General features: G+C 43.3%; 1 protein-coding gene across 2 annotated transcripts in view; it reads right to left on the reverse strand.

Moving 5' to 3' along the window:
• Window positions 1–21,907, reverse strand: part of FSHR (follicle stimulating hormone receptor) — a 182,975-nt gene that overhangs the window by 97,830 nt on the left and 63,238 nt on the right. For both annotated transcript variants that reach the window (XM_040351600.1, XM_040351599.1), the window contains exon 2: window positions 12,481–12,552. In XM_040351600.1, the coding sequence (XP_040207534.1) occupies window positions 12,481–12,552 (72 nt within the window). The remainder of the gene's footprint in view (window positions 1–12,480; window positions 12,553–21,907) is intronic.

The raw sequence follows: 21,907 nt of genomic DNA on the forward strand, positions 1-21,907 counted from the left end.
GTGGGTGTGTTTTATGTAAATAAAACATGACCCCACGTAAATGACGTCTCTAACGAACGGCGCATGCGCCGTCCGTGAACGTTTTTCAGTGCGCATGCTCCTAATCACGTCGCAAATAGTCAATGCTTTCGACGTGAACGTAATTTACGCAAAGCCCTATTCGCGATCGACTTGCGCAAACGACGTAAACAATACAAAATTCTACGCTGTCCCGACGTCCATACTTAACATTGGCTATGCCTCATATAGCAGGAGCAACTTTACGCAGCAAAAAACTTTACGCAAACGACGTAAAAAAATCCGCCGGGCGCACATAGGTTTCTGAATCGGCGTATCCAGCTCATTTGCATATTCTACGCTGAAATCGACGGAAGCGACACCTAGCGGCCAGCGTTAATATGCAACTAATGCCCCGTACACACGACCGAACATGTCTGCTGAAACTGGTCCGCGGACCAGTTTCAGCAGACATGTTCGGTCGTGTGTACGGCCGATCGGACAGGATTCCAGCATACATTTGCCCGCCAGACCATTTTCGAGCAGGCAAATGTTTCTAAACTTGCTTAGAAACATGCCCGCTGGAATCCTGCCCGTCGGACATGTTCGGTCGTCTGTACAGACTTACCGTACATGTCCGAGCGGCCGCCATCCCTCGCATGCGTCGAATGACTTTGACGCATGCGTGGAAGCATTGAACTTCCAGGGCCGCGCACGTCGCCGCGTCATCGTCGCGGCGACGGCGCGGCCTCGTCACGCGTATCGTGTACGCGCGGATTTCTGTATGATGGTGTGTACAGCCATCATACAGAAATCTCCGGGCGGGCATGTCTGCTGAAAACGGTCCGGCGGACTGTTTTCATCGTACATGTTTGACTTACGCCAGTCGGATCTTAGCCTAATTTTGGCGTATCTTGCTTTCTGAATACAGAAAGAAGATACGCCGGCGCAGCTTTGAATTTACGCGGCGTATCAATAGATACGCCAACGTAAATTCTTGCTGAATCTAGCCCATTGTTTTTTTCTGACGAGATTGTTGTCAAGAATCTCTTGCTGCCCGAGTGTACAGATACTCCTTTCAAAAGAACCGCGGTTCTTTTGAATGGCAAGAACGCGGTGATGTCATCGCGTACGACGAGCATGCGCTCGTCACATTCGATGCTGTCGCCGTCATCTTGCTGCACCCTACCTATGCCTAGGAAGCTACCGTGCATGCGTCAAAGTCATTTCGAGCATGCGCGGGTTTCCACGGCGACAGGTTTCTCGGCAGGAAAACACTGCTGAGAATCACAACGAGAAAATAGAGAGCAGGTTCTCTATTTTTCTCGTCGAGATTTTAGGCAGTTTTCTGAAAGCCTTGTACACACGCTCGGTTTACTAGGCAAGAAAGCTCTGCCAGAAGTTTTCTTGCTGGTTCTTGCCGAGTAAACCGAGTGTATGTACAAGGCTTCAGGGCGTATTGCAGGCGATATATCGTTAAAAATAGCGCCTGCAATCCGCCCCAAAAGTGCTGCTCTATTGTCTCCAGTGTGAAAGCCCTCGGGGAATGGGCACTTCTATGGGGAAACTCTCTTTGATATGCAAGTGCTTTGGATTACAAGCATTCTCCTGGAACGGAATATGCTCATAATCCGAGGTTCCACTGTATAGGTATTAGAATTTCCTTTCAAATTTGGCTGTTAGTGAACGTAATGAATACAAATTTATCCGAAGTTATGAATTTATCCGAAATAACGAATGCCATATCTAAAGAAATGGAACATAGCAAATTATTAATGATAAATAACAATAATAATAATAAAAACGTTTTTTTTTTAATTATTTGTATTATTTATTATTATTCATTCCGTTCCATTTGTTTAGATGCAGCATTCGTTATTTTGGATAATTCGTAACTGCGGATAAATTCATATTCGTTATGTTCACTAACAGACAAATTTGAACGGAAATTTCAATACCTGTAATGTAATAGTTAGTTACAGTATATACTCGAGTATAAGTCAACCCGAAGATAAGCCGAGGCACCTAATTTTACCACAAAAAATGGGAAAACTTATTGACTCGAGTATAAGCCTAGGGTGTCCATCTGCATGCCTCAGTTTGCCTCACTGTGTCCATGTGCATGCCTCACTGTGTCCATGACTAAACTGACGTTTGACATGGGAGTCTATGGAAGGGGTGCCTGGCTTTGAAAAATTGGTGCTCCCCAGCCGTAGGTCCCCCAGACAACAAACTTTGCACACTTGTAGAGGAGAAATGGGGCTTCATGTGTGCCAAGTACCGGTCCCCAAAGTCACCAGAGAAATTACCGTTTAACATGGAATTCTATGGAGGGGCTTTGAAAAATCAATGCTCCCCGGCCGTAGGTCCCACAGACAAAAACTTTGCAGACTTGTAGAGGAAGAGTGTGGCTACATGTGTGCCAAGTTCGGGGTCCAGGGGACCTATGGCCGGCCGGAACCAGTCCCCATAAATCCGGGAGATCAGGCGCAAAAAGGTGACTCGAGTATAAGCCGAGGGGGGCATTTTCAGCACAAAAAAAATGCTGAAAAACTTGGCTTATACTCGAGTATATACGGTAGTTATATACTATTATAATAATAATAATAGTTATTCTTTTGGATTTTGTTTACTTTCTTATTTTTAGAAATTTACGAATTTTCTAATTTACGAACTTACAAATTTACGAATTGCGATCATAAAGAATGATCTGAACCCCCCCCCCCCTCAACAAAAAACTGAATGAAGCGAAAACAAACTTATTTTTCAGCAGTGCACATGTCTATTTAGGAGATATTCACTGTTTACTGCGCCAATGATGTAATTGCCACATATACGCTCTGAAGGAACGGCTGCCCTTGCCATTCCTTCAGGAGCGCGTCACGCAGCCGGAGTCTGCGGCCCCAGAAGGAAGACGGGTGAAGATGGATAGGGCATGCAGCAGGGACGGTACGTGTTTCGTTTGCAGCCACGTGCTTGAATGGAGAATGAGAGGAGCACTGGCTATAGTTTCTCTCTGTAGCTGCTCTCCTTGCAGTGCTGAACGGATTAACAGCTGATTCAACAAAAAGAGCTATCTGCTGAGCAGAACGAGTTCAATAGACTTATGCCGCGTACACACGACCATTTTTCATGACGTAAAAAATGCCATTTTTTAAAATGGTCTTTAAAAACGATCGTGTGTGGGTTTCAGAGCATTTTTCCCCGACGTGAAAAATGGCCATTAAAAATTTAGAACATGCTCTATTTTTTCTCTGCATTTTTCACGTTGTCGTTTTTCACGTCGTGAAAAGCGGTCGTGTGTAGGCTTTAACAACGGGAAAAAAACGTGCATGCTCAGAAGCAAGTTATGAGACGATAGCGCTCGTTCTGGTAAAACTAGCATTTGTAATGGAGATAGCACATTTGTCACGCTGTAACAGACTGAAAAGCACAAAGACTGAAAAGCGCAAATCGTCTCTCACCAAACTTTTACTAACACGAAATCAGCAAAAGCAGCCCAAAGGGTGGCGCCATCTGAATGGAAATTCCCCTTTATAGTGCCGTCGTACGTGTTGTACGTCACCGCTGCTCGAGCATTTATTTTTTACGATCGTGTGTATGCAAGGCAGGCTTGACAAGAATCACGTCGGAAAAAGTGTCGTTTTTTTCTAGGACATTAAAAATGGTCGTGTGTACGCAGCTTAAGTCAGGCAGAGAGCCGAGGGACAGATCAGCTTCGGGACCCGACATTGCGGGCGCCCTGAACAGGTAAGTGTCCATATATTAAAAGTCAGCAGCTGCAGCATTTGTAGCTTCTGACATTTAATATTATTTTCTTTCGGCGGAACTCCGCTTTTACCACTTCCATACAGGGGGACAGATTCAGATAGAGATACGACGGCGTATCTCCTGATACGCCGTCGTATCTCTGAGATCCGACGGTCGGATCTATGCGGCTGATTCATAGAATCAGGTTCTGCATAGATCTCCCTTAGATCCGACAGGTGTAAGTGACTTACACCGTCGGATCTTAGGCTGCAATCTCCCGCCGGCCGCTAGGTGGCGCTTCCGTTTGTATACGCGACGAATATGCAAATGAGGAGATCCGCCGATTCAGAAACGAACGCCCGCCCGTCGCTTTTTTTTTACGTCGTTTGCGTTCGGCTTTTTCCGGCTGATAGTTACCCCTGCTATATGCGGCGTATCCTATGTTAAGTATGGCCGTCGTTCCCGCGCCGAGTTTTGAATTTTTACGTCGTTTGCGTAAGTCGGTCGCGAATACGGATGGACGTAATTTACGTTCACGCCGAAACCAATGACGTCCTAGCGACGTCATTGGGAGCAATGCACGCCGGGAAAATTCGCGGACGTTGCATGCGCAGTTAAATCGGCGCGGCACGCGCCTGATTTAAATACTACACTCCCCCTAGCCGTGGAATTTGAATTCCGCCGGGAGATTTACGATACGCCGCCGCAAGTTTTGAGGTAAGTGCTTTCTGAATAGAGCACTAGCCTCTCAAACTTGCGCCGGCGGATCGTAAATCAGATAGATTTCGCGGATCTAAAGATCCGCTAATCTATCTGAATCTACCCCAGGGTCTATTCACCCCCTTCCTGCCCAGGCAAATTTTCATCTTTCAGCGCTGTCACACTTTGAATGAGAATTGTGCGGTCGTGCAACGTTGTACCCAAATTTACTTTGATCATTTTTTCCCCCCACAAATAGAGCTTTTGTTTTGGTGGTACTTGATCACGTGAAAAATTACGAGAAAAATTAGAGCATGTTCTTAATTCTTAATGGCCATTTTTCACATCGAGAAAAATGCTCTGGAGCCCACACACGATCGTTTTTAATGACCATTTAAAAAAATGGCATATTTTACGCCATGACAAATGGTCGTGTGTACGCGGCATAAGTCTATTGAACTCTTCCTGCTCAGCAGATATCTCTTTTTGTTGAATCAGCTGTTAATCAGTTCAGCACTGCAAGGAGAGCAGCTACAGAGAGCAACTATAGCCAGTGCTTCTCTCATTCTCCATTCCAGCACGTGGCTGCAAAAGAAACCCGTACCGTCCCTGCTGCAGCCTCATAGGACAGTCAGAGAAGAATGAAAACTCCTCCTACAAGCTTTAACCAGACACTGATAGAAGTCACAAGACTGCTATATATCGCTGATTAGAAAGGTATATTTACTAAAATAATTGCATTTCCATGTACTGTGTGAGACCAGATATAGTGAATGCAGGCTCCTGGGTTTAGTAACACTTTAACCACTTGAGACCCGCGCTATTGACAAAAGACGTCAACAGCGCGGTTCTCAGGTGCCAACTGGACGTCTTTGGACGTCATTTGAAATGCATTACCCGCGCGCGCCACTGGGCGGCGCGCGGCGGGTAACCACTGTGCCGCCGCATCGCTGGGGAGCCGAATCGTGTACCTGGCGGCCGCGATGTCCGCCGGGTACACGCGATCGTCGGTGACACAGCCGGTAACAGCAGGGACGTGGAGCTCTGTGTGTAAACACAGAGCTCCACGTGCTGTCAGAAGAGAGGAGACCGATCTGTGTCCCTTGTACATAGAGACACAGCATCGGTCACCTCCCCCAGTCAACCCCCTCCCCCCACACAGTTAGAACACACCCAGGCTACACATTTAACCCCTTCCTCACCCCCTAGTGTTAACCCCTTCCCTGACAGTCACATTTATACAGTAATTAGTGCATTTTTATAGCACTGATCGCTGTATAAATGTGAATGGTCCCAAATTTGTGTCAAAAGTGTCCGCTACGTCCGCCGCAATATCGCAGTCCCAATAAAAATCGCAGATCGCCGCCATTACTAGTAAAAAATAAATAATGAAAAAAAATCATAATTCTGTTCACCATTTTGTAGGCGCTATAACTTTTGCGCAAACCAGTCGCTTATTGCGATTTTTTTTTTTTTATTTTACAAAAATACGTATCGGCCTTAACTGAGAAAAAAAATATTAAAAAAAAAAAAAAAATGGGAGATTTATAATAGCAACAAGTAAAAAAATATATATTTTTTTTAAATTGTCGCTCTTTTTTTGTTTATAGCGCAAAAAATAAAAACCGCAGAGGTGATCAAATACCACCAAAATAAAGCTCTATTTGTGGGGAAAAAAGGACGTCAATTTTGTTTGGGAGCCACGTCGCACGACCGCGCAAATGTCAGTTAAAGCGACGCAGTGCCGGAAGCTGAAATTTCGCCTGGGAACGAAGGGGGTTTATGTGCCCAGTAAGCAAGTGGTTAATGGTAGAACAGAGTTAAACATTGATACTCTGCACACACTGAACACTGCGTCCGCCTAGTTAATGTGAAGGTGAAGCGCTCACCGGTTTGTATAACCTTTTGCACACCGCCTGTCATCACTCACTAATAATAACAATGTGAAGAAAGTTGGCAAAGCTCTTCGTGAACAATATTAGCACATTTGTAAGACAAGAAAAACAATATAAAAGTAACTAGACCAGTAAGAAGGTCAGCATCACATTAGAAGCTTAATAAGGACACATTTTAGGCCAGAACAAAAAAAGGGAAAATGGGAGAAACAGAGGAGTATAGTTCGATAAAAAAGAAATAAAGGATGGTAATAAGATTATTTTTATATATGACAGCCTTGGTGAAAAATGTGGTTAGGTTGCTGGCCTAAAACAACCAAAATCACCGGAAAAAAATAAATAAATGATCACCCAAGCTTTGGACCTATAATAGAGTACAATTGTGAGTGGCCAAGCAGGCTCACACTTAAAAAGTGACAGCGCGTCGCTGGAGGGCTTTGTTTTTTTAGGTACGTCGGTCATAATTAATAATTATGACATTTATTTATTTATACAGTTTGGACCAGATTCACAAATGAGATACGACGGCGTATCTCCTGATACGCCGTCGTATCTCTGTTTCTATCTATGCGACTGATTCATAGAATCAGTTACGCATAGATATCCCTAAGATCCGACAGGTGTAATTGTTTTACACTGTCGGATCTTAGGATGCAGTACCGCGGCCACCGCTGGGGGGAGTTCGCGTCGTAAACCAGCGTCAGGTATGCAAATTAGGAGTTACGGCGATCCACGACGGATTTTCGCGTTCGCTACGTCGCCGCTAGTCTAGTTTCCCGTCGCAAAGTTAGTCGTCGTTTTTGGTGCCCTAACTTTAGTCAGCAAACGTATTGCTGTCTAAAGTATGGCCGTCGTTCCCGCGTCGAAATGTAAAAATGAACGGCGTTTGCGTAAGCCACCCGGGAATACGGAAGTACGCTACGCGCGTCGCAGTTCGAAAAAATGACGTCACCGCGCGCAAAGCACGATGGGAATTGCGAAACGGAGCATGCGCAGTAGGTCCGGCGCGGGAGCGCGCCTAATTTAAATGGCACACGCCCATTTGAATTGGCCCGCCTTGCGCCGGAGGCCGCCGGCGTAGTTTTCATCGCAAGTGCTCTGTGAATCAGGCACTTGCGATGAAAACTTGCAAGCCCGCCTAATTCAAATGGGGCGGGCACCATTTAAATTAGGCACGTTCCCGCGCCGAGCATACTGCGCATGCTCCGTCGTCAAATTACCCGACGTGCATTGCGCTAAATGACGTCGCAAGGACGTCATTGGTTTCAACGTTAACGTAAATGGTGTCCATCGCCATTCACGGACGACTTACACAAACAACGTGAAATTTCAAATTTCGACGCGGGAACGACGGCCATACTTAACATTGGCTAGACCACCTAGAGGGCAGCCTTAACTTTACGACGCGTATCGCTACGGAAACGACGTAAATTTAGATCGACGGGCAAAGCGGACGTTCGTGAATCGCCGTAACTAGTCATTTGCATATTCTACGCCGATCGCAATGGAATCGCCAGCTAGCGGCCGGCCTAGAATTGCAGCCTAAGATCCGACGGTGTAACACAGTTACACCTGTCGGATCTTAGGGCCATCTATGCGTAACCTGATTCTATGAATCAGTCGCATAGATACGACAATCGTATCTCTTTTGTGAATCTGGCCCTAAGTGTAAGGTTTGAGTTAAGGGTTATGTAATATAATGTGTGAAGAGAAAGACCGCACTAATGGCCCCTAAAAAAATATGATAGAGCGCCTGGTACAATACCTTAATACATGGTATGCATAGAATAAGAAAAAAACAGCGCTTGTAAAAATCAACCAATACTACTACCAAATTATTATGATGTGCATATTATAAACATCACCATGAAGTTAAACATCAATAAAACACAAAAGTGCATAAATGTCCCAAAGAAAAATCCAGAAGTGAGCTTTCTTCTCAATTTGTAGCCAAAAAAAAGAGAGTAGAGAGTGTATTCCAATAGCGTGAAAATCTTTTGGCGATGGAACCACCATGGTGTATACAGGTGTAAGAGAAGTCCGGCCAACAGACGCGCACCTGCGCACAAGCCCAGCACACCAGTGTGTGCACAAAGAAGGACTTGTATTGGCGCATGCGCGTGCGCGCACATGCACGTGCACGTATGGGCGCCAAGTAACCTTATTTAAACTGAACACTGACACATGAACATTGCTGAGTGGTCTTTCAGCTAGTGTCTGTTTACCCGATCTGACCCAAGTTTCCTGTGTCTTGACTCGGCTTCACCTGAACCTACTCTTTGATCTCCGCCTGCCTTCCTGATCCCAGCTTGTGTCTGACTCTGCTTCTGCCTGATGTTCCTGCACCTTCCTGCCCGACTGTGTACTGAACCCTGCCTGTGTCCCGTCTCTGCCTCTGCCTCTCGGTACCTGCTCTGTCCAGCTATTGATGACCTCCTGGCTTACGTCCCGGCTACGCCTCCATCTGGTGACCCAGCGATACAGAGCTCCCATTCTCAGAGTCTGCCCAGTGCTCTCCAGCCACCTGGTTCCTAGTGCCATCGATTACATCAGCCATCGTGCCAACATGTGTCCGTCACTCCCTGTCATCACTACCAGGGGTGTCAGACAGGAGGTGGAAGAGAATCCCCCTCTCCAGCTTGATCTCCACCAGGTACATGGCAACAGGTGGGGGCTTACCAGATAAACATGATCCTATACATATCATATAATCCTTAATATCATATAAAGCCTCCAAATACCTTCAGGATTCTGAACCCACGATTACACCTCTGAGTATACCAACAGATTACTGTACAATAAATAGAACTCCACACAAAGGCGATACCATAAAAGAAGGAAGAAACGCTCTTCATAGTGTAAATCAGTCAAATAAAACAAGATTACTTACAAACAGAGACATTGATCAGACAGTTCATTACACATGAATGGTCTATTCACCCAAAACCAAGATGGCTGTATCTAATTCACCACTGCACATGTGCACATTAGCTGTAGCCATCTTGGCTTTGGGCAAATAAACTATCCACGTGTAATGAAATTTCTGATCCACATCTCTGTTTATTAAGTGGATTTACTCTTATTAAATCTTGTTTTATTTGACTGATTTACACTGTGAGGCCTCGTACACACGACCGAGGAACTCGTCGGAAAAGACACATTGTTTTCCTCCAAGAGTTCCTTGTTAGGCTGTCGAGGAACTCGACAAGCTTGCTTTGCGTACACACGGCCAAGACAAAATCTCCTCGTTCTCAAACGCGGTGACGTACAACACATACAATGGCAGGGGAAGTTCGATTCCACTGGCACAACCCTTGGGGCTGCTTTTGCCAATCTCATGTTACTGCGTGTTAAGTAAAAGTTTGGTGAGAGACGATTTGCACTTTTCAGTCTGTTACAGTGTGACGAATGTGCTATCTCCATTACAAATGCTACTTTTACCGAAGGTGCGCTCCGGTCTCATACTTTATTCTGAGCATGCGCGGGTTTCTTAGCATACACACGATCGTGTTTCTCGTCGAAAACCAGCCCGACGAGAAACACGACGAGGAAATTGAGACTCCCGTCGAGGAAAAAGAGAACTTGTTCTCTTTTTTCTTTGTCGAGTTCCTCGACAGTTTCCTCGATGAAAAACGGACACACGACCGTTTTCCTCTGCAAAAAAGCTCTGCCACCAAGTTTCTTGATGAATTCTATCGAGGAAAACGGTCGTGTGTACGAGGCCTAACTGTTGGTATACCCAGAGGTGTAATTGTGGGTTCAGATCCCTAAAGGTGTTTGGAGTCTTTATATAATATTACAACAAGCCCCACTTGACCTTTCCTCAGTGAGGGTCATGTGTGTCTGGTAAACCCCCACCTGTATACACATGGTGGTCTGTAGGGTGATCCCATCGCTAAAATGCTTTCACACTATTAAGATACACACTTATCCCTCTTTTTTCTGCTACAGATTGAGAGGAAAGCTCACTTCTGGATTTTATTGAGGTTTAACTGATAATGAACTGGTGTCTTTATTGATAATAGACTGGTGTATTTATTGATAATGGACTGGCGTCTTTATTGATAATAGACTGGTGTATTTATTGATAATGGACTGGCGTCTTTATTGATAATGGACTGGTGTCTTTATTAAAAATGGACTGGTGTCTTTATTAATAATGAACTGGTGTCTTTATTGATAATGGACTGGTGTCTTTATTGATAATAAACTGGTGTCTTATTTTATAATGAACTGGCGTCTTTATTGATAATTGACTGGTGTCTTTATTGATAATGGACTGGTGTATTTATTGATAATGGACTGGCGTCTTTATTGATAATGAACTGGTGTCTTTATTGCAAATGGACTGTTGTCTTTATTGATAATGAACTGGTGTCTTTATTGCAAATGGACTGTTGTCTTTATTGATAATGAACTGGTGTCTTTATTGATAATGAACTGGTGTCTTTATTGATAATGGACTGGCGTCTTTATTTAAAATGGACTGGTGTCTTTATTGATAATGGACTGGTGTCTTTTTTGATAATGGACTGGCGTCTTTATTGATAATGAACTGGTGTCTTTATTGATAATGGACTGGCGTCTTTATTTAAAATGTACTGGTGTCTTTATTGATAATGGACTGGTGTCTTTTTTGATAATGGACTGGTGACTTTATTAAAAATGGACTGGTGACTTTATTAAAAATGGACTGGTGTCTTTATCGATAATGGACTGGTGTCTTTATCGATAATGGACTGGTGTCTTTATTGATAATGGACTGGTGTCTTTATTGATAATGGACTGGTGTCTTTATTGATAATGGACTGGTGTCTTTATTGATAATGGACTGGTGTCTTCATTAATAATGGACTGATGTATTTATTGATAATGGACTGGTGTCTTTATTGATGATGGACTGGTGTCTTTATTGATGATGGACTGGTGTCTTTATTGATGATGGACTGGTGTCTTTATTGATGATGGACTGGTGTCTTAATTGATAATGGACTGGTGTCTTTATTGATGATGGACTGGTGTCTTTATTGATGATGGACTGGTGTCTTTATTGATGATGGACTGGTGTATTTATTAATAATGGACTGGTGTCTTTATTGGTAATGGACTGGTGTCTTTATTGATAATGAACTGGTGTCTTTATTGATAAGGGACTGGTGTCTTTATTGATAAGGGACTGGTGTCTTTATTGATGATGGACTAGTGGCTTTATTCAACCTTAGTTAGAGTCGGTTCACACTAGGGCGACACGACTTCCAGCGCGACTTTCAGAGGCGACTCCGACACGACTTGAGCATGAACCACAGGGCGATCTGGGGCGATTTACAACACGACTTGAAGTCGTCTCCAGGACAGGAGACTTTCCAGTGGCCAATCAAACAACAATCAGCTCTAGGGGAGGAAGGGGGAGGGAGGGGGAGGGAGGGGGAGGGAGAGGTTTTCCTGAGAAATGTATGTTATCTTCCTGGAAAGTCGCTTCAGTTCAGACTTGGAGGCGACTTCCCTTGAAATCAATGGGTACAGATCGCCTACAAGTCGGATTGAAGTAGTACAGGAACCTCTTCTGAAGTCGGAGCGACTTGAGTAGTGTGTATTAACACCGCTCCCATTCACTTACATTGTTTTTCTCTACAGCGCGACTTGGGACGACTTGAGGCGACCTCAAGTCGGATCCCAAGTCGCCCCAGTGTGAACCGACTCTAACTATGTAATTTCATGGCGATGTTTATATTATGCACATCATAATAATTTGGTATTAGTATATATTTTTTGTTTTTTGTTTTTTACAAGCACTACACTGTTGTTTTCCTATTTTATGTAATAATATGATAAAACTTTTTTTGGGATCAAAAGATTCAGATTTTGGTAGACAATAATTAAACAAAATGTGCAGTGTGGTCAATATACGATCATTTCCAATCAAAAATGAATGTTCAGTCCTTCAATATATTGAATTCTACTTTTTCTTTTTATTATAGAATCTCTAATTGATCAACTGTTTGTTTTTACATGTATACATTAACCTCTATTCTGATAAAAGAGGACTGTATGACTTCTAGAGCAGAGGTATCTTGTAGTCCCAATTTTTAAGATTATCAGATTTTTGCTATCTATAAAATATTTATCTGTAAATACATACATATTTGTAAGTTCTTCAAATCCAGAGAAGACACCATTTGGAATAACTGTAATTTTTGTGTAGACGATTCTTCTGTAAGAAATAAAAAATGAAAGAAAGGAAGACAAATTAAACTGGTGGTAAAAAAGGAAATATTATTTCAATCTAAAGGCTTCATTCACACTGGCATACCCATATTTTTTGAACACAGGTTCCTGTTGGTAGAGCTAGCAGAAGATCCTGCATAAAAAATGTGCCTAAAATGCTCACGGTTAGGTGAATTTAGATGCATACAATTCTCTTAATGACTTTATGATGGAGATTTACTAAAACAGGAGCACTCAGAATCTGGTGCGGCTGTGCATGGGAGCCAATCAGCTTCTAACTTCAGCTTGACCAATTAAAGCGGAGGTTCACCCTAAAACAATTATATAACATTATATCCAGCTTACTTTCGACATGTATAGTATGCTGGTATTTTTTTTTTCCGCTGTACTTACCGTCTTCTAGTTCTTTTTCACCCGGCTTCTGGGTTCTCACTCCGGCAGGGAGTAGGCCTTCCTATGAAGAGGCGTAGATGATTGACGTGCGGATAAGGCATGTCACGCGTTCCGAAAATAGCCGAACTGGGATTTGGTTCTATACGGCACCTGCGCAGTCAGCTCTACACGGCTCCTAGTCTTTGCGCAGGCGCCGTATAGCGCCGTATGGAGCCGAGCCCCAGTTCGGCTATTTTCGGAACGGTGATGCGCCTTATCCGCACGTCAATCATCTACGCCTCTTCATAGGAACACCTACTCCCCGCGGGAGTGAGAACCCGGAAGCCGGGTGAAAAAGAACTATAAGATGGTATGTACAGCGAAAAAAAAAAAAAAACAGCATACTGTAGATGTCGGAAGTATGCTGGATGTAATGGTATATAAATGTTTTTTAGGGTGAACCTCCGCTTTAAGCTTTGACAATAAAACCTGGAAGCTGATTGGTTTCTATGCAGAGCTGCACCATATTTTGCACCCTTCAGTTTTAGTAAATTTACCCCAATGTGTGTATGAGTATACTCATGTAAAATGTGCAAATATATACTACTCCAGATACAGCCTACTCCTATTTTGTTGTATGCCAATAAGCGCTATGCACATTTGTATTTGTGGGCACATTGATACCTATAGTGCTATGCTTAGATGCAGGGCCCATGCAATTTTGTTCTCCTCCTGCTCTGAGACATACAATAAATATCAGCTAGACTTAAAATCAGTTTACTGTATCCGATCAGACAGTGATTGCGATTGGTTGTCAGAGGTTACAGCATAGCATTACCTCTTACTGACTGGTTGCTAGAGGTTACATCACACATTACGGCTCACTGATTAGTTGCTAGAGGTTACATCACATGATTTCTTCTTGTTGATTGGTTTCTAGAGATTACTGTACAGTAATACTGCTCACTGATTGGTTGCTGGAGGTTACAGCACATCATCTCTTCACTGCAGAGGGGCATGATTTACATATGAATGCCTCCTTTATTTACATATAAATGCCTCCTTTATTTACATATGAATGCGGTCAGACGCTGCTATTTACATATGCATGACGTTTATTTACATGTAAACACAGGGTCTGCAGGTGAGTCATCTGTACACAATAGGGCAGAGCTGGGGAGCATAAGTAGCACCACTTCACACTGAGATACCAGGACACAGCAAAGGACTAAAACTTCAAGGGACAAGGGAATTTAAACTGGGATAGTTGGCAAGTATGAGGCAGCTGCTTTGGGCCCCACAACAATGACAGGGCCCAGGGCAGCTGTCCCTTTTGCCCTGCCTTAAAGACAGCCTTGTTTCCATGCATACAAAACCCTATGCTGCACACATCCAAATGTGTCATTTTAGACACTTGTGTTGTGTGAATGAGCCCTAAAAGAACAGCTTAGCAAGTAAGAGTGAAATTACATTAGAAAATCCATTGCTAAATGCATACAAGTAGGTAAAAAATGATGGGCTTTAAAGTAAGTCTGTCTAGTCTTTTCTACTTGGCAGTATTTATGAGAATGCTTTATATATATATATATATATATATATATATATATATACACCTATATTGCAGTTGTCTATCCTGAACATTGAGGTACATCAGCAGTGGATACACCTTTTCATCGATGAACCATGCCTGCCCCCCACGTGTTCCCCCGGTGGCTTGCTGTCGGCTACATCCCTTCAGCTCCCTGCCCAGGCATTTCCCATGGCCGCCTCCTGAATGATCACTTTCTGGAACCTCGGCATAGCCAATTTGTAAGTATGGGGCTCCTTTTAGGGCCTTTATTTGCAAAAATATATTGTTTGTGATATATACTTTTAATTGATACTTTGTTTTTTAGATATACTTACTGCACACAAAGATCTACTCTTTAAGAAGCGAGCAGTGGCTCACAAAACGCGTTGCGTTTTAGATGCTTGTATAATTCTTTAAACCTAATATAACAACACGTGTGAATGTTTTTAAGCTATTTGTAATTTTTTCTACCTCAATAGCTTGGCCTATGTCTAATGTATTTACTCATGTTTTCAATAAACTATGTAACCATGTTTATTTCTACTTTTTTTGTGCCCCGTGGAATGGAACAAATTAATAATAAATAATAATAATAATAATAATAATAATAATAATAATAATAATAAAGTTTTTATTATTTTGTTATTTATTATTAATTCATTATGTTCCATTTGTTTAGGCACGGCATTGGTTATTTCGGATAATTTGTAACTTCCGATAAATTTGTATTCGTTATGTTCACTACTAGCCAAATTTGAAAGAAAATTCCAACACCTATACCGTATTTTCCGGCGTATAAGACGACCTTTTAGATGCAAAAAAATGCATCCAAAGTCGGGGGTCATCTTATACGCCAGTACCTGTCTCCGTTAGGCTGCGGGCATCCATGATTTAAAAGCCGCACCTCCTCCTCAGACTGTTCCGCGATAGGCGGAACACTCATTTTCCCAGCAGGGCCTCTGTTCAGTGTTCCGCCTATCACGCATGCCTTCTCATCCTCGGAAGAGAGGACATCCGTGATAGGCGGAACACTGAACAGAGGCCCTGCTGGGAAAATTAGTGTTCCGCCTATCACGGAACAGTCTGAGGAGGAGGCGCGGCTTTTCAATCATGGAAGCCAAAATCTGAAAAGAAAGTAAGGTAGGGAGATCGTCTTGGCTGGCACAGTGGAGGCATGTGGTGGCACAGTGGAGGCATGTGATGGCACAGTGGAGGCATGTGATGGCACAGTGGAGGCATGTGATGGCACAGTGGAGGCATGTAATGTAATGGCACAGTGGAGGCATGTAATGTAATGGCACAGTGGAGGCATGTAATGTAATGGCACAGTGAGATCTGAAAAAAGCCTGTTTCTGTCAGCGGTTGTTCCTGTCAGCGGTTGTTCTGGCTACCCCTCAGCTTCCAGAAAGGCTAGTAGGAAGGGGGTAGTCTTATACGGCAAGTATAACCCAAAACCAAAATTTTTCCTGGAAAAATAGGGGGTCGTCTTATACGCCCAGTCGTCTTATACGCCAGCAAATACGGTAATTTAATAGTTAGTAATAGTTAAGTTATTATTAGTTAGTTTTTATTTCAGATTTTCGAATTTCCAAATCTAGAATTCACAAATTTACATATTTTTTTCGAGTATAAAAATTTCCAAAATAATAAATTTGTCGAAATTCATTAAACTATGGAATGAAATAAATTGCACATATTCTCTATTCTCTGGGCTCAGCCACACTATAGGCTGTTGTAACACACCCATTACTACTAGGTGCAGTAACACGCTACATTTGTTGTGGTGTAATTCAATGCCACTCATTCTAAGCATAACGCAGGGCAATAATGTGAATGGGCCCTTCTAGTAGAACCTTAAGTCCAATGTTTTCAAGAAATTCATACATTCACCATACAGACTTCCCTAGATTTGTGAAGCCATCTTATTTCCAATGTATTTTATTTTTGTAGCAGCTTGTAAAGCTTATCTGAGAGGCTCTGGTAATTCTTTATAGCAGATGTGTGCGTAGGGAGATTACTACATGTAACAATCCCTCCTACATGAAAAGCCCACTGATTGTACAAGGACTTGGTGTTTGCTTTGTTTTTATTTAATATTTTCATCTATTGTGGATGATTTGAAAGGTGCATGGAGCAAAGTGTTTATCAGCTTGGCTGCCCAACTTGGCTCATGCGAGGCCAATGAATTGCTAGAAGTCTGCTTTCTGTTTATCTTAAGTGTATAAAAGTTACTGGACAAAGTCAGCTATTTTTAACAAATATGTGATGCCAAACACAGCTGTCCAAAGGAATTCTGAAGCTCCCACTGCTTTCTCCACCAATCCAGCTGGAGTTCAGTAAAACATTGCCAATTTCCCCGATATCCATGTTATGGCCTCCCTCACTACTAAAAAAAGAACAAACCTATGGGGGATGCAAAGAAAATAGTAACATTTTGTTTAAGGTTGTTTTGCTTATAATGTGAGAGTATTCCACCATGAGACATGTCCAGTTATAAACATATACTATATACACTATATTACCAAAAGTATTGGGACACCTGCCTTTACACGCACATGAACCTTAATAGCATCCCAGTCTTAGGGCCAAATCCACAAAGATCCGGCGTAACTTAATTTTTTCCTATTTAAGTTACACTGCCTTAAAATTTCTACCTAAGTGCCCGATCCACAAAGCACTTACCTAGAAATTTTGGGCTGTATAACTTAAATTCCGCCGTCGCAAGGCGTTCCTATTCAAATGGGGGCGATTCCCATTTGAATTAGGAGCGCTCCCGCGCCGGCCGTACTGCGCATGCTCGTGACGTCATTTTCCCGACGTGCATAGCGCGAAATTACGTTACGCCGAGCTTTGTGGACTGCGACAGGTCAATAAAGTTGCGTCGGGAAAAAAAAAAGATACGGCGGAAAAAATAAAAAAAAAAAATTTAAAAAAAAACGCGTCGCTGGACAGAAAGGTCTGCTTTTACATGGTGTACTAACTTTACACCATGTAAAAGCAGCCCTAATTTTGCGTATGCAAACTAAAACTTACGGAGAAAAAACGAAGCTGAAAAGCTTTGTGGATCTCCGTAAGTGCTAATTTGCATACCCGAGGCGGCATTTCGACACGAAATGCCCCCAGCGGCGGATGCGGTACTGCATCCTAAGATCCGGCAGTGTAAGTCCCTTACACATGTCGGATCTTCTGCCTAACTATGGAAAACTGATTCTGTGGATCAGTTCCATAGTTAGGAACAGGGATATGACGGCGTTACAGCAATTACGCCGTCGTATCCCTTTTGTGGATTTGGCCCTTAGTCTGTAGGGTTCAATATTGAGTTGGCCCACCCTTTGCAGCTATAACAGCTCTAACTCTTCTGGGAAGGCTGTCCACAAGGTTTAGGAGTGTGTCTATGGGAAAGTTTGACCATTCTTCCAGAAGTGCATTTGTGAGGTCAGGCACTGATATTAGACGAGAAGGCCTGGCTCGCAGTCTCCTCTCTAATTCATCCCAAAGTTGTTCTATCAGGTTGAGGTCAGGACTTATGGCGTGGGGTTGTTTTTCAGGGGTTGGGCTTGGCTCCTTAATTCCAGTGAAGGGAACTCTTAAGGCATCAGAATGCCAAGACATTTTGGACAATTTTAAGCTCCCAACTTTGTGTGAAGATGGCCCCTTCCTGTTCCAACATGACTTCGCACCAGAAAATAGGAGGGGAAAAGGGGTACCAAATGAACCCGGGGACTATTAATCGGTGCAGATAGAAATTCAAAAACCAAGGAATATAAAAAGTAGAAAAATATTTTATTTAAACAAATAAATAACATCAATTACGATAAATAGATGAGATCTCCGATATATAGTACATAGAAGATCAAATGAAGCATTAGCTTGTATGTTTTGCTCTACATGTTTCGCTCGGTAGGAGCTTCTTCAGGAGAATTATAAGCAATGCTAGGTATCAAGAGAAATACAAATAATTAATTGACTGTAATAATTACATAACGACAAATGAATGCAGATGCATAAAGTTATCACATAGTATACAGGGAAATTTACATAATTTAAATTAATGCAGAAGGTGTATGTTCAATAATTTGTGCTACAAAATCAGTGCGGGTTGGACTTACCAAATAAAAAATGAAAGAACTGGAAATTATATAAATTATAGAGAAAACCAGCATATCCGGACAACTGCCACACAGTGAGAGCCAGAACCTCAAGGGGCACCACAGGACCAAAGCAGGGCCATAGCAATATAGAGCAACCTAACACAAATATATAGAGAAATAGCAAATATACATATATATGTATGATGATAGGTGTCTATAAACACATATTCCTATCTTTATTTATTTTTTTTAAACACTTTTTATTAAATATTAATATGCAGCAAATGTGTCAGAAGACCAATCGGTGGGAAATTGCCCTTTAGGCCTTGCACAGTGGCCAATTTTCAATACGGCCGCCCCCGTTTGTGCAGAAATGTGCGCACACGAATTGGAGGCGAAAGTGCAAATGCATATTTGCATGGCGCACACGTGTGCATGCCAGGGCAAGCAATGCCAGACAGATCCTGGCGCCCTCTGGCCTTTAAAAGAGTGACCGTAGCACATTGCTGACTGCTCTTAAGCTTCCTGTTCCCTTGCATTGCTTATGCTCACAGGCGTACACACCCTAATCATTTCATGCGCATTAGCATTTTCATTCTGTGTGCAGGTGGGGAGATGGGAAAGATCTCCCGCTTATCGGCTCTGCCATAAGAGAACCAGCAGAGAAATCAATGTGTTGGGGTCATATATATGTAAACATAAACACACGCATGTGTGTTTGAGCTTTGGGGTGCAAACCCTAATACAATAGGCTGCACACACCTATGCTTATGCTTCCAATTACCCATTACAAACCCGGCTTGCCCTTGGATACTTGTTTTCTCTCCCGGCTCTGGCCATTGAAGTGTCACTTGAGAGAGACAGTCCTAAAGGGGGCAAGTCAGGGAATAGACTGCATCATGCAGGAGAAACTAAGGCGGATCTTCACCCTGAAAATGATCTTTCCTCCTCTCCAGCTCTGCTTCACTAAAGCATTTGTTAACCCAACATTTCATATGCCTGATATGTGCCTCCTGTACCATGTACTTGTATGATAAAGTCTCCTGTTCTCTTTGTATTTATTTCTTTGTGAGAAATCCCTGGTGTTCCTGCCAGTCCCCTCTGCTTTCCTATTAAAAACCGACCACATTAAACAGGAATCCACACTGTGGTCAGTTCTCTAGCTATGCTGGGAACTCAGCCTACTCTCCTCCAATGATCAGATTTATCCTGACATGAAACCCCCCGCCTCCCCCGCCACGGAACAGCTATTCACTCAGGAGATCAGTGATCTGCTGCTTCTCCTCCCCCAAACTCTTAGGCCCCGTACACACGAGAGGATCGATCCGCTGAAATTGATCCGCGGATCGGTTTCAGCGGATAGATCCGCTGGTGTGTACGATCCAGCGGATATTTATCCGCGAGTATATTTCGGGCAGACCGATTTCCAGCGGATAAAAATTTCTTAGCATGCTAAGAAATCTATCCGCTGGAATCGGCTCCAGCGGATCGATCCGGTGGTCTGTACAGACTCACCAGATCAATCCGTCCGAACCCATCCCTCGCATGCGTCGTAATGTTTCGACGCATGCGTGGATATCCTTATATGACAGCGTCGCGGCGACGGCGCGACACGTCACCACGGTGTGAATTCGGCGCGGATTTCGATCCGATGGTGAGTACAATCCAGCGGATCGAAATCCTCAGAGGATTTATCCGCGGAAACGGTCCAGAGGACCGTATCCGCGGATAAATCCTCTCGTGTGTACCCGGCATTAGGCCCCTTTTTACACTGGGGCATTTTTCGAGTGTTATTCAAGCGTTATTACAGCGTTATACAAGCGTTTTTCAAGCAATATTACAGCGTTATTCAAGCGTTTTTCGAGCAATATTACAGCGTTATTTGAGCGTTATTCGAGCGTTATTGGAGCGAAGACTCATCTGCAATCCCAATGTGCTGGTAAAGCACCACTAATAGCTGGATTCACGTAGACGTGCCTAACGTTAGGCAGGCGTAGCGTATCTCATATACGCTACGCCGCCGTAAGTTAGAGAGGCAAGTGCTGTATTCACAAAGCACTTGCGTCCTAAGTTACGGCGGCGTAGCGTAAATGTGCCGGCGAAAGCGCGCCTAATTCAAATTGTGAAGAGGTGGGCGTGTTTTATGTTAATAAAGCATGACCCCACGTAAATTAAGTTTTTAATGAACGGCGCATGCGCCGTCCGTGGACGTAACCCAGTGCGCATGCTCCAAATTACACCGCAAAGACTCATTGCTTTCGACGTGTACGTAAATTACGGCCAGCCCCATTCACGGACAACTTACGCATTTTAAAATTCAACGCGGTTCCGACGTCCATACTTAACATTGGCTGCGCCATCTTTTTGGTGGATTATCTTTACGCCTGAAAACGCCTTACGTAAATGGCGTATCTGTACTGCGACGGGCAAGCGTACGTTCGTGAATAGGCGTATCTCGCTGATTTACGCATTCTAGGCGTAAATCAGTGTACACGCCCCTAGCGGCCAGCGTAAACAGACAGCTAATATACGACGGCGCCGGCGGTCGTATCTTAGCTACATTTAAGCGTATCTCAATTTGAGAATACACTTAAATATACAATGGCGCAGATTCTGAGTTACGACGGCGTATCTACTGATACGCCGTCGTATCTCTAAGTGAATCTGGCTATAAGACCCTAACATTTTAGGGCGTTTTTGCAGTGCCTTGGTGTAAAAGGGTAAGGCGTTTTTACAGCGCTTTTCAATTCATTTCAATGGAGAGGGGCGTTTTTGGAGTGTTTTTTTCAGCGCCCAAAAGCTGCTCCAAAGATGCTGCTTGCAGGACTTTTCTCAACGCCCCGCCAGTTCAACACCTCAGCGTGAAAGGGTAAGGCATTTTTACAGCGCTTTCAATTAATTTCAATGGAAAGGGGCGTTTTTGGAGCGTTTTTTTCAACGCTCAAAAGCTGCTCCAAAGATGCTGCTTGCAGGACTCAGTGTGAAAGGGTCCATTGAGATGCATGGAGAACGTTTTATGAGCGTTTTAAGAGCGCTATTTTTAACGCTAAAGCGCTGTAAAAACGCTTCAGCGTGAAAGGGGTCTTATGCAGCTGAGAACGGAGGGAAAGTACCTGACCAGAGCACTTTTTGCGATTCGACACTGCTTTGCTTTAACTGACAATTGCTCGGTCGTGCGACGTGGCTCCCAAACAAAATTGACGTCCTTTTTTTCCCACAAATAAAGCTTTCTTTTGGTGGTATTTGATCACCTCTGCGGTTTTTATTTTTTTGCTCTATAAACAAGAAAAGACTGACAATTTTGAAAA

Source organism: Rana temporaria, chromosome 4 (assembly GCF_905171775.1).
Source record: "Rana temporaria chromosome 4, aRanTem1.1, whole genome shotgun sequence".
NCBI classification, from domain to species: domain Eukaryota; kingdom Metazoa; phylum Chordata; class Amphibia; order Anura; family Ranidae; genus Rana; species Rana temporaria.